We start from the raw sequence: 14,368 nt of genomic DNA, 5'->3' as shown, positions 1-14,368 counted from the left end.
CTGAATACACACCGCAAAGAAAAAAAGTCAATACAATGTGTACAACTCAGAACATGGCATTGTTTGAGTTTAAAAGGACTGCTTGGTACTATCTAATAAAACATATCATTTATATCTGATAAAGTGTATCCTTTAGATACATAACTCTTTGAACTGCTTATAGGTCAAGCATGATTATTCAGTTAGTTCAAAAAGTTAGAGTTCAAAAGTTTTAAAAGGACTGCTTGGTACTATCTAATAAAATGTATCTTTTAGATGTCAATTATCCAATTACATCTATAAACCAATTACCTTTCCCAACAATCTCGGTTTGAGATGATACGCTTTCTCTCTTGGAACATCAGTCACAATACTCAAATGCAAAATCACTAACATAATTGACACAATTTACATAGAAGTGTTTATCATGGAGGTGTGTTATGAGAATGCATTATGCTTCAAACGATCACATTTAACACTAATCTTAAAACATCAGAAAAATATAATTGAGAAAAAACAAATATTTCACGCATAACTCCAATAAAAAAATCAGTCATGAAATATAAAAGAGAGATTTGAATTACCTGAGATTTATTAGCATTGGTTTCATTGTAACAGCAGAGATGATTTACGGTTTCCTTCTCTAAGCCTTGAGTCAGAAAAGAGGTAATTCTAACAAAAATATTTAAAGATGTAAACAATCCCCAAAATATTTATTCTGTAAACAACGATAAATAATTTAAAAATCATATTAGTAGACATTTTTGGATTTTGTAATATTTAAAATAGTTATTATATAATTATATTCGAATACAATTCATCAAGTAGAGTATAAAACTATTATAATTATCTTATATAAAAATTCGTTCATTATATTTTATAGTTTATAAATATTAAAAGTAATAAATAAAACATTATTAATCTTTCTATAATTTCGAGAAATAGTTTCCATAAATTGTTATTTGTAATATTCGTTAGATTATATGGCAAGTGATGTTAAATGATTTTAGACTCACCTTAATCTGCGATAGATCAATCCACGAGATTCACAAAAAAAATCTAAATCCCTTACAGGTTGGGTTACTTAAACGTAGATTTGTCCATTTGACATATATGCACCATGTTGGTAAGTTGACCACGATTATTGGTGGAACTAATATCCGGTCTAATAAAAAAAGGTAGCTGGTTCGATTATTAATTTTCTAGGTTGTTTGACTGCTTTGAAATATTTTGGCTTATTTGCAATTTAATATGCTAACTTATTTTATGTTATGCCTCTCTCTTTTTGTTTTGCCTTTTGTGTATTTAATTTGATAATTACTACTATGATTTGATAATAATAAATAGTAGTAATTCATTGATCATTTTTTTGCCAGACGTTACAATCTCATTCAATCTAGCCTGCATATATAGTCCAATTATAATGAAATCAATCTTGTTGATTGACTGATACACACACTTCAAAAAATGACTCAAGTCATGGGACAAACCTTGGCAGCTTCCATTTCAATGCTGGCAGTATCAAGACCATCCAACATGGAAGAGTCCTTGCTAACCAAAGAAACCTTGAGAAGCAAGAAAGATAAAAAGACATTATTAGTAAACGACATTGCAAATTAAGCACCAGCAATATAATTTTAAGAAGGGAAAACCAGGATTGGCGTCAGCTGTCCTTCTAGGTCAAGTAGGCCTTTAGCAAAAGCAGCTGCAGACATCTGGTCAACATATGCAAACCAGTTCAAACATTATTTTTTTTTCCAACACATATGCTTAATTATCTTCAGTAGTATCATTGTAAAAGGTGTACGTACCTGAACACGTCCCTCGTCAGAGCTGTAAATTTTAAAGTCATGATGATATGTACTATGGAGACGAAGCAAACCAGTCCCTTCACCTGAAAAAAGCATATAATTTAAGGCCATTTCATCGGTGAAATACTCCAAAATAAAAGTAACAGATTAGGGGGCCTTACTTGGATACATATTGTATCGGAAGAATCTACCAAGCTCTTCTGCCTGCATGCAGATGAAGCAAACATCAATAAGTTAAACAGGTTTAACAGTTTCTCCTCTGTAACATTTAGTTTCACCTTTCGCACCTCAGCTCTTGGCTTTCCACTTTTATCTCCTCTCCTCTCGCACCTCAGCTCTTGGCTTTCCACCATTGTACTTCAGCATCAGGTTTAACAGTTTCTCCTCTGTAACATTTAGTTTCACCTTCTGTTTCGGAGTTTGATCGCCACTGTCATGTAATAACAAAATTTTAAGAGATAGAAGTATAGAGAAGATAAAGGTGATTTATATGCTAAGAAAACATACAGTCGAATAACAACAATAAACATAACGTAGCGCTCTGGAGTGCCCATTGCCTTGGCGGGTTAGTCCTTTATTAGGCTGTACAGGTTTATTGAACTTCCAAGGCAAAGTGGATGGCAGAGTCGATGAAAGATGAGGAGCCTTTGCGTCTAAACACATTTTTCTTAGCACACAAGCAGCATCGTCGTAATACCTTAATAATATGAAAGGAGAGATTTGTGAATAATACTTTAAAGAATGAAAAGAGAATGTTTGTATTTTAAGACCTTGGGTATCTCCTATATATATATACAGTTGATTTATTTCTCATATTAATGACGCACAATATTTTGCATAATAAATAATGAAATCGTTTAAAGAAAGATATTAAATGTGTATTGTCAAAAAATGATTTTGCATATGATATGATTTTAACTTGCGCAAATAATTCATATTAGAAAGGTAAGTTATTAAAAACAAACAACCTAATTAGAAACATTAAAATATTTTGTAAGCAATGTAATAAATATGATATCAACATGCGCAAATTTACCGTTTGAATAATAAGGAAAGTTTTTAATATTTGTCTCAATTCTAAATTTTGTCCAAGCGATTGATTAAAAAAAAGAAAAAGAAAATTCTAAAAAATCGACCAATAGAATTATAACAATTTTTCCGAGAAACTCTATATTAATGCCATGTAATCAGTAAAGCTTTTCAGAGCGGCCTCTGTCTGTTTAAAGGATATAGATGTAAATTAAGGCAGCTTTATCTTCAAGAAGTGGCGCTTCAAAAAGCTCTTTCTTCAATCTCTGAGTGAGAGAGAGAGAGAGAGAGAGAGTCAGCGAGAATGGAGCTTTGCGTTATCAGCTCGATTAATCCTTTTCATTCATCTTCAACACGACGTCTTGGTTCTCGTCGTCTCTTCCAATCCGACAGCTTGTTCCTCTCTCGTGATGGTTGCTCTCTGCTAAGATTCCACGGTAGGCTTAAGAAACCAATCAAGCCCTTGGAGCTTTCTTGTGCCGCCAAGAAAATTGGCGGCAGTGGAGGAGTCCGGCGATCAGCGGCTTCAACCAAGGCCGCTCCGGCGGTTGAACCGAGCGTAAAGGAAGACAAGCTTCCCGCTGAGCTTCAGGTCAAGGAGACTCAAGCGCCGAATTCAAGTGTAAGAGAGAGACTTCAAGTTTTTTTTGTCTTTTTGTTGGAACATTTGTGTGTCATTGAGTAGTTTGGTCTGAAATTTTAGGTGAAACTGAGTGTGGAAGTTCCAGCAATTGTCTGTGAAGATTGTTACCAGAGAGTCCTGACCGAGTTCATGAAAATGGCAAAGGTAAAATGTCTGAATCAAGACAAGAACTTAAAAACCAGTTCCATGTAATGAAAATGCTTGTTGTTATGAATAAAACTAGGTTCCTGGGTTCCGTCCTGGAAAGAGAGTTCCAGAGAATATCATTGTTGGTTTCGTTGGGAGGCCATACGTTTTGAGAGCTACTGTTGAATCTATCTTGAAAAGAACACTTCCTCACGCCATGGAGTCTGTAAGTGACTTTTATTTCTTTAGTTCTCGATTATTGTTTAGTCCCTTTGATGTTTGGCTTTTGTGTAGGTGACTGGAAAGGCTTTAAAAGACTCGATACAGATAGTAAGCAGCTTTCCGGAGATGGAGAAGGCTTATTCTCAGCTCAAGACTCTTAGGTATATGCAAAGAATCTGATAAAAAAAAACACAGTGTAGCAAAGACTTTACATGTCTTTTTTTTTTCTCTTGTTCCTCTCAGTTACGAGGTGGTTGTTGATGTGGTGCCTGAGCTGAAATGGAATCCTGAGAATGGGTATAAAGATATGAAGGTCGTTGTTGAACTAGGCGATGAGATAGACGCAAAGAAAGCTTGTGAAAGACAGCTTAGACAGAAGTACAAGTCCCTTGGTGCATTGAAGATTGTCACTGACCGAGGTCTACAGGTAACTGAATGCATGACATGTGCTTGTATTGGTTATGAATCTCACTCATTGAATCATAAAACTGTGCAGGTGGGAGATCTTGCAGTCATTGATATATCTGCTACAACTATAGACGAGGATGGGTCAACGGGTGAAGCTATTCCAGATGCTGAAAGCAAAGGTTCAACAGAGACATTATCTTTTACTTCATTGAAACCATCTTTTTTTTTTGTTTCGGAAATGAATGATGAGAGGTGTGGTTATAATGTGTGCAGGTTTTCATTTTGACACGGAAGAAGGGAACAGATTACTTCCTGGATTCCTTGATTCAATCTTAGGAATCCGAGCTGGCGAGTCAAAGTCATTCTCGCTTGTGTTTCCTGAATCATGGAAGCAAGAAAGTCTCCGTGGCCAGCGTGCTCAGTTCACTGTGAGTTCTTCGCCATATATACAAGACATGCAGATAAAGGTGATAGCATACTTGGATAAGCTAAACTTTGTCTGGTTTCTTCAGGTTGATTGTAAGGAACTATTCTACAGAGATTTACCAACTTTAGATGATTCACTTGCTGATAAGTTGCTTCCCGGATGCACCACCCTGAAGGAGGTAATGAACACAGAGATTTACCAAAAAAATTTTATCCTCTCACTGTAGTTCTCTAATGAAAAAAGTGAACAGGTTGAAGAAACTCTGACTAAAAGATGCCAAGAGATGGAGGAGGAAGCCAAGGAGCAAGCAACAGACAACGCCATCCTTGAACAGATACGAAAGGTCAATTCATTTAATTTCATAAAGCTTTTTGAAGCATTAACAATGTTGATCTGTGTGATTGAAAACATTGTCATTTTGCTTCTTTTTTATTGTTTAGATGGTTGAAGTAGAGATTCCTCAATCTTTATTTGAGGAACAAGGAAGACAGTTTTATGGAGCTAGGCTTCTAGAGATTCAGGCAAGCGTTTAACTCTGTATCTCTTACTCTCTTTTACTGGCACTAAGATGCTCAATGTTCAATGACATGGTGCTGTAGGGTAACATGAAACTCACAGAAGATCAATTGGCTTCTCTTTCAAGTCAAAAATCAGTGAATGAGTTTCTAGAAACTCAAAGAGAGAGCATTACCAACATAATCAAGCAGAATCTAGCTGTTGGAGATATCTTCAAGCGTGAAAACTTAGAGGTACTTTTATATGCTTATACTCTTGTTGTCTCGGAGATAGTAACAAAGAAAAAATTAGTAACAAGACGTTGTTTAAAAAACTTGAATGCAGTTCTCAACAGATGAACTAGTTAAAGAAGTGGAGAACTCGGTCACAGAGTTCAAGAAACATAAACAAGAGTACGATGAGGAACGTGTGAAAGATCAGGTTAGTACTCTCTTGAATCTAAGTATTTATCATTTTCCTTTTAACTATAAGAAAACTGAGAGAGAGAGGTTCTTGTCGAATTGGTGGTTTAGGTACAAGAGATTTTAGAAGGAGCAAAAGTGCTAGAATGGTTGAAAGAACGAGCTGAAATTCAATACATTACCCGTTGATTAGCATATGTTATGTAATGTATGTATGATCTGCATATTCTATTTTTCGCGAGCATTTTTTTTTGTTTTGAATTATGATTATTTTGTCATGAGAAGAGACCTTTTTACTGTTTTCGATGATTGTTTGTAAGACTATCATTTGCAATAAATTATTCTGAATATAAATGTATGTATGATCGGCATTTACTCGAGTATTTCTTTCGGAATTATGATTATTTTGTCATGAGAAGTGACCTTTTTGTTATAAATCAATGGATCGATGTACATAACTGGTCCATACACTTAGAGAGAGACGGTCCAACCCTAGATAGAGAGAGAGAGGCGGTCATGACCTTAGGAGAGAGAGAGAGGCGGCTTATGCTTTCGATAAAAGGAAACTCTATTTTCTTTTCTTTGTAATTGTTATATTTCCATTATTATGTATTACTAGTTTTCCTAATCCTAGTTGTTTTAGGTTTTGGATACTTTCCTTTCTCTATGACTTGTAATCCTTATATAAAGGAACATGTTATGATTAATAAAACACAGAAACATTCAGCTCTAAATCTATTGTTTTATAACACGTTATCAGCACGAGTCTCTAAACTCCCTGAGCAAATCGAAAAACTCCTAAACCTAAAACCTAGCCGGCGACCTTGAACCCTAACCCGACGAACCCTAATCTGTTCTTGCAAGCGTTCCAGCTCGTGTTCATCCGATCAGCCTCAGCCCTAAGGTGTTTCTGATACTAGACAAACACAGCCTCAGCTCCATCCATTCTCAGCTTGCATCCCGGACAGCTACAGCTCACGGTCCCCGATCAGCCAGCTCGCGACCCGGCAGCGATCAGCTCGCGCGACTTCAACTCCAACTCGTTCCAGCTCGCGTCCGTTCGAGGTTCTCTTGGTGGTCCAGTTTTCTACAATCTGCAAACAAAAGGTAACCCTAATTCTAAGAACATGAGAATTGAATTTGGATTGTTTGTAAAGATTGAAACCCTAAAAACTAATCTCTAAAGACAAAACCCTAGGATAATAGATCAAACCCTAAAAGAGTAAATCGGAGCTCGAATAAGTCCGATCCCCTAAACCCTAAATCGAGATTGATCCATTGATCAATTAAAATCATAACCTTAAAGGTTTTGAATCTCAAATCAAATCCCTTTGATCAAAGATCAAAGTTTCGAAATCCCTAAAACCCTAAATTGGAAATTCGTTTTAATTTTGATTTGAAACTTAATTGTTTGTTTGATCACCTAGAAAATATTGATTAGGATTGTTTAAACCTGAATCTGAATTGCTTGACTTGGTTAAAACCCTAAAGATCTACTTTTATCACTTTGAAATCAAATTAGATTGTGGCCGTATGGCCTTAATACATTATAGGTTAAATTGTTCTAGATCATCATCCGTGGCCGTGTGGCCTTGTTGCATCTATATCCGAATCTGATCATATTGATTGATTGCAATTGAACTTAGATCTTATTCTAGGGATGGTATTGAATTGAACCAAATAGCCGTGTGGCTCATCTTGGCCGTGAGGCATAAAACTTGGCCGTGAGGCATTGTTTGAATGTTTAAAACTAAAAACCCTAAATCTCGTTTTAAATCCCTAAAGGCCTTGAAACCTTAAATCTCATATTACCTAAAAAAAAAAAATTTTGAATGATTGATTTGAGGTTTAGGACTGTTTACATATTGCATAAGAGTTAGGTTGCTAGATTACTCTGATTCTGAAACCCTAAAATCTAGCCGCATTTTACCAACCTTGAAATTGGTAAACCCTAATTGATATGCAACTGAATGATAAGATTGAATGCATCTAAATTGATTATTCTTGTTTGCATTATATTCTGTTGTGGCCGTGTGATTTTACTATATACCGGACGGCCGTGTGGCCTAACCATTCTGATGCATTGTTCATACTCGCGGCCTTGTGCCCTTGATAGATCACATTGTTTGCATCATGTGATTGAAAGCCGTGTGGCTTAATGCATCATAGCTTGGCCGTGTGGCCTAGAGAGACACCATATTTGAATGGTCGTGTGACCTTGCTTGCATATCTCATGAACCGACCTCTAGGATCGTTGTATCACATTACATGGCTGTGTGGCCTAAGCATCACATATAGACCTAGCATTCTCGACTTGTTTTGCACCATGATCGAGTAGTAAAGTGTTTTGATCAAGAGACTTATGAAATCATATGCACTGATTATTTGAATTGGTTGCATGAATTCTAAATCATGAATTGATTAATAATATGATTTCAGATGCCGAGATTTGAGCCTTTGGATTATGCCATTCTAAATCCCTCTGGAGAAAATTATCTAGAATGGGCAATGAACACTTCAGTTGTCCTGAAATCAAGAGGATTCGAAAGGAGTATCATTCAGGGTAATTATGCAACTGAAAGTGAAAAGTATAGGGCCATAACAATTATGCGCCATCATCTCACTGAGGATCTAAGAAATCAGTACCTAAATATTGAGAATCCTCGTGACCTTTGGACAAAATTAAAATCCAGATATATAATGGTGTTATTACCAAAGGTCAGACATGAATGGATGAGTCTCAGATTCCATGACTTTGAGTCTGTGGATGAATATCATTTTGTTTTGTCCAAAATCATTTACAAACTGAGACTATGTGGTGAAGTGGTAACAGAGGATGATTTACGGGAAAAGACCTTCCTCACAACCGATCCAAGAGATCTATTGTTACAACATATCTATAGAGAAAAAAGTTTCACCACCTATAATGATCTGCTCCCATGCCTAACTGAGCAGAGTAATCAGTTGCTAAAAAGAAATAGTGAGATGAGATATCCTGAAGCAAATAAGACTGATATGGATCAGGATGAATCCAACGCAGCCGTGTCCAATGTAACTGATGGTGTGGCCGGCATGTCAATTGACTAAAGAAAGATCTCGACATGCTAATTGTGTTTTAAATCTTTGATTTGTGTTTTGCTTTAAACCTAATTGTCATTCACGATTTTATATACAATAATAGAATTGATTTGAGTTCATTACTATTATATCTTGCCTGATCTTACTTGATAATGTGAGTGATTGATAAAAAAATCGCCTAAAAGGCATTATGGTACGGTATAGTAGCCTAGTAAGAAATCTATGGCTAAGGCGATGCCTAAAAGGGCATTATATACACCCAAGAATATATGACCCGTTGAGTTAATATGGTTTCCAAATATAAACAATGGGCAAAAGGAAACAAGTTCCTTCAGATTTAAGAAAGAAAGAAAATGCCTAAGACCCTTTAAGAAAGTGGTCAAGACTATACCTATGTAATCTACTGATCAAAACTATGCTACAAATCAGTATGATAAGAGGCAAGAGCCGTGGTGATCATACTGATATATCCCACGAAAATTATACACTTTATGGCAAGACCGGATTAGCCATCCTAGTCTAAACTTGTGCAAAGATTGATATTGAGAAGGCACAAAGAGTTATCCCATAAGATCTCACGTTGTGAAACATGTACACAAAAGGGAAACTCATTAGGCTTTATTATCCTAAGCATCACGAAATTATAGTATGTTCATGAGGGGGAGAGAGGACTGCGACACATGATCAATACTACAAATTCGTGAACAAATTCGCCATGGTCTATGACCATGATATAAACAGCTTGGCCGTGCAGTCCATTACCTATAAGGATCGGACATCCATCCTAAAGCTTAGGGACATCATGGATTTACATGTATATAAAGTAAAAATATATCAGACCATATAAGTGAGCATAGATATTCCCATCTCAGATTGAATACGGGTCATAAACCAGACATACACCATCTTAAGAGACTTTGAATAAACCACCACAGACATATGTGTCGTCTAAGATGGAACCTCAGAAGAGGATTGAAAATATATGTTGGATAAGAATATGACTTTCTCCCCCGACTTCTAAGAGACATTGAGCCAAATATGGGTGATCAGAAAGTGGCCAGGTACACGGATTGCATGATCAATGAATCCGACTATCCAACATTAAAAGGAGAAAGCTATAAGCTCGTAAAGAGTAAAGAATGATAAGAAACAAAATGGTATCAACCATCATTGTCTTGGCAAAGATCCTCGGATTAAAATTATAGACGTCCAAAGAAAGAAAAGATTATACATAGCTAGCTAATCGAGATGACAGACACTGACCCAAAAAATGACTAAGTCATAACCAGCTTAGCACCAAACGAAATCTGATGTCCTAGAAAGAGACATAGTCAAGTTGCTACAGAGTCTATACAAGATAAACCAAAGTGTTCCATAAGATAAGGAACCTTGGAAAGAAAAAGAGAAAGGTGCATAGAATACAAACCGAGGTCATAAGGAAACCAGACCAGACATTGAGAAAAGGCTGTGCAGCTAAACATCTAAGGTACCAACCATGTAGCTTGGGACGCCAAGCTGCTAGGTAACAAAGGTCCTGGATAATGAAATCTCAAATCGATTAGATCATGTCTGGAACAGAATGGAACCATAAATAAGTGTCGACACATAAATATATATTTGTACATAAGAGAGTAGCACTTAAACATAAAGATATAAACGAGGATCATAACCCACGAAAGAGTACTCATAAAGATTAAAGATTAGATTGAAAAGATAAACATGGGGTTTAAAGTATCTATAAAGAAGAGATAGGCGTATTGGCCATACATACATATACAGAAACGCCATCTGATATAAACCAGTGAAATAGATGGGTCTTGTGAGGGAAAAAAAACCGTGAGATATGGTACATGATCACGAGGTCTAAAGGTGTTCATGTTTCCTACTAACAGCATTCGATCATAGCTTGTTACACAAGGATACTCACAAAGACCATGTAACAGATTATAAAGAGATAAACCCCTATGTGGTGGATGCTGCTACACAATTTCGAAATTGACAAAGGTCTGGTCATAAGGAAGAAATTAGATTGACATATAAATATGTAGTAAGCATCATATGGATCACTGGATAAAGGACATCATTGTTCCTAAGCTGTTCATGGACTGAAACAAAGCAGCTGCATATAGTATGTAATACTAGTAAAGGAGTTCTATAAGAACGATCAAATTCAGTCCATATGTAAATTAATAAAGAAATTCGAATTCCTTGTGATTATACTAAACCAACCTAAAGAGAGGTTAAAAGGTTTATACAGATCTGTGACACTAGCATGGACCGACTAGATTGTAGTACGGGCTAGTGGAAAAGAAAGATCAGCTATCATATGGCAGTCCATAAGCACGTGTGGTCGAGGTCCATGACCTAATATATATTCAAGTGCGTGGTATGATCCACAGCAAGAAAGGTCATGGGACGCCATCAAGATATAAATATAGGACTGCAATATCTAATGTATGTGGCATTGCCGAAGGCAAGAAGAATTGATAGTCATGTATGAGGTCCATGAGTGTATTTGGCCGCAGAGCCATAGTTTGATGAGATTGAGAAACTCATTGCAGCAATGATCATTGATCACGTCATGATCTTAGACACTCATGAGACAAGTTATGGACATGTATTGACGAGGTCTATGACTCAACATAGATCGATCAGATTAGAGTATGGCTGATGATAATAAAGAAAGATCAAACTGTGATGGAAAAGACATTGGTGCATATGGTCAATATACATCTGTGTGGAGAAGATGCACCAGACATAGGCTTACGACCTGAAATTACAAGTTCATGGTACCATGCTCAGTCTATATTATCTATGAGTATGTTTAGTCAAGATCTGTCCGACCAAAGTTTAGAGTGGTCGACAGCAAAGACTCACGTCTTGTCCATGCACACACGAGTTTCCAGAAAACATGAGAAAAAGACCGGAGAGGTTAAAGTGATCCAAGTATGGTCCAATGATAACTCGACCGATTTGTTCACTAAGACACTTCCTACCTGTACGTTCAGGAAGCTCACGCATCAGATTGGGATGCGTAGGCTGAAAGACCTCCACTGAGGTTCGTATCAGGCGGAGTAGTATGTGTTGTACTCTTTTTTCTTCATCATGTTTTTATCCCACTGGGTTTTTCATGATAAGGTTTTAATGAGGCAACATTAAGCGTATTACAATCCCTGATTGGTTATGGCATCCAAGGGGGAGTGTTATAAATCAATTGATGGATGTCCATAACCGGCCCGGTCCATAACCGGCCCATACACTTAGAGAGAGAGACGGCCCAACCCTAGAGAGAGAAAGAGAGGCGGCCGTGACCTTAGGAGAGAGAAAGAGAGGCGGCTTGATGTGCCGCAGTCCACGGATCATTACATGGAACCAGCTCAGCATGGAGTTCAGGACGTTCTGAACATTTCAACCGAGGTTCATGTTTTTCACCGTACCAGACTTGACTTGGATCATGCCAGACTTGAGAAAGATCATGCAAGACTTGAGAAAGATCATGCCAGACTTGACTTGGATCATGAGGTTTCACAAAATGATCGAGACTTCTCTCTTTTGGCTCGATTGCCTCATACTGCACGTACCGGCGACCGTACTGATGGACTGATCGACCTTTTTGATCAGTTCATGCACTTTGATCAGCCAAATCTCACTAAGGCAAGGATCCTTCACCTATCTGAAGACATAGGACACACTTGGTCCAGTATGGTTCATGATCTGGACATGGTGGCTCATACGGACAGTCCCACATCCGTCGTTCTCCTTACCGCGGTTCATGCTTCAGGATACAACGAATCTGGACAGAAGCTGAACAGTCACCTTGTCTAGTCTTATCTCTTTATTTGCGTATTAAAGTCTAGATCTAGATCTACTTTTTCATTTAATTCCTAGATCTACAAAACACTATAAATATGTAGTCCATTTCATCAATAAAATCAGTTCAGTTTTGGTTGTTTATTTTGTTTATTCTCTGAGTGAGAGAGAGAGTTCTTTAGTTAGTTCATTGGTGTGAACCGGCTTGTTGATTTGGTGGTCAGCCAATTCATGTTTGTGTGTTGTTTGGTGGTTAGCCAACACATTCATTCTTTATTCGGTGGTTAGCCTTAGATCGTGGGTATATCAAGAGTCATTCTGCATCTCTTGACGATCTTTTCAATCCATCTCAGTTCCAGAAATGTCGTTTACCTTCTCGGATCATATCCAACACCCAGTTAAAGTGATCATCCCTATCTTAGGGTTCTTCACGGCTTATGCTTTGGAGAAAAAGAAAATTTATTTATTTTTCCTTGTAATTGTTATCTTTTCATTATTATGTATTAGTAGTTTTCTTAATCGTAGTTGGTTTAGGTTTTGGATACTTTCATTTTTCTATGACTTGTATTTCTAATATAAATGAATATGTTATGATTAATAAAACACAGAAACATTCGGTTCTAAATCTATTGTTTTATAACACTTTTTACTATTTTCGACGATTGTTTGTAAGATTAATGGTTGCAATAAATTTTTTTTATTAAATAATACTTTTTGATTTTGTAAAATTTCCACTTTTTTAAATGATGGTCATAAGACTCGTAACCCAGCTCAAAACACAGAACTTTTACTATATGTGACAACTGTTATTAATATAGTTGTTGCAATAAATGATTTCTAAGAACACCGTCTTTTTTTATTTGTGTTTTCTTCACTTTTGACTTTATAATATACTTTTATCAATACCTGGCGTGGATTTCAGTATTTATGTCGATTTCATATTTAATTTGCCAACTAAGATTGGTATGACTTTTTCGTTGCATATAACTCTTCTTCTTTTCTAGTTTGGTTTTATAATATATGACGCTTAAATAATTCTCGTTACCTCCGACGTCATCATTTTTGTTGCACCTATACTTACGAGACTAAACCCTCTTTATCCAAGTTCAAACTCAAAAATGAAAAAAAAAAAAGTAAATAAGATTTCATCAATCGTAGTGCTAAACTACTAACACCATCTCATCAAATACTAAACAACAACAAAAAAATCAAAATGCTGTAAGTGTTGTGATCTATGGTCCCTAAAACATAATTGGTAAATAATTTTTGTTGTAATTGTTTGGTAGAGTTATTACTTATTAGCTATACATGACATTTGCATGAACAAATAGAGATAATAGTATTTAACGGGCCCTATCCTAACACAACGCCTCAACTTTTACGGCAATGAGAAGACCATTAATAATCAGATGATTCACTAATTACTTCCACAAACAATGATTTGCAGAGATTCATCACTAAAGTATCATTTTGGGCTACAGACCACAAATTCCCTTATATATATTACCGAATAATTTCTATTACGTTTTTATAAACCGATTTAGAAATACAAATATATAAATTAAAATAAAATGATACATATTAATTTAAATCCTTAAATTTATAAAAATTTGAAAATTACATAGACCAATTTTTTTAATGAGAATCTAAGAACAGCTTTATCCCAGTTTATGTTGATGTGTTTTTAGTGAAATTGGTCATTTAATTAAATGAAAATGAAATTTATAGGCTGTAACCGATCTTTAATTGGCGATTTTCGGAACCGTTTTGGAAGGGTTTTTTAAAGACACGTGTCAGCGAGGAAACAGAAGTTGAATTTTTATGTTTTTCAATTTTTCTTCATCTCATTAATTTCTCTCTATCTTTCTTCGTCTTCTCCGCTCCTCTCGCGATCTCCGGAGACGACGATGCCCTACGC

At 36.2% G+C, this 14,368-nt stretch overlaps 1 protein-coding gene across 2 annotated transcripts; it reads left to right on the top strand.

Annotated features, from left to right (window-relative positions):
* The first annotated feature begins 2,996 nt into the window (after positions 1–2,996).
* On the top strand, positions 2,997–5,916 carry LOC106420994 (trigger factor-like protein TIG, Chloroplastic). 2 transcript variants are annotated; one of them, XM_013861839.3, is made up of 13 exons: positions 2,997–3,441; positions 3,523–3,606; positions 3,686–3,814; positions 3,883–3,971; positions 4,054–4,237; positions 4,307–4,397; positions 4,492–4,646; positions 4,731–4,823; positions 4,896–4,988; positions 5,086–5,166; positions 5,245–5,394; positions 5,486–5,581; positions 5,674–5,916. In XM_013861839.3, the coding sequence occupies exons 1-13, from the start codon at positions 3,124–3,126 to the stop codon at positions 5,749–5,751; spliced, it is 1,641 nt and encodes a 546-aa protein (XP_013717293.2). In that variant the 5' UTR covers positions 2,997–3,123; the 3' UTR covers positions 5,752–5,916. The 2 variants fall into 2 exon arrangements, with proteins under 2 accessions (XP_013717293.2, XP_013717292.2); XM_013861838.3 differs by having other exon boundaries at positions 4,492–4,823.
* The last annotated feature ends 8,452 nt before the right edge of the window (positions 5,917–14,368 follow it).

Source organism: Brassica napus, chromosome C2 (assembly GCF_020379485.1).
Source record: "Brassica napus cultivar Da-Ae chromosome C2, Da-Ae, whole genome shotgun sequence".
NCBI classification, from domain to species: Eukaryota; Viridiplantae; Streptophyta; class Magnoliopsida; order Brassicales; family Brassicaceae; genus Brassica; species Brassica napus.
The sequence above is the reverse complement of the archived record's forward strand: the minus strand, read 5'-3'. Positions and strand labels throughout refer to the sequence as shown.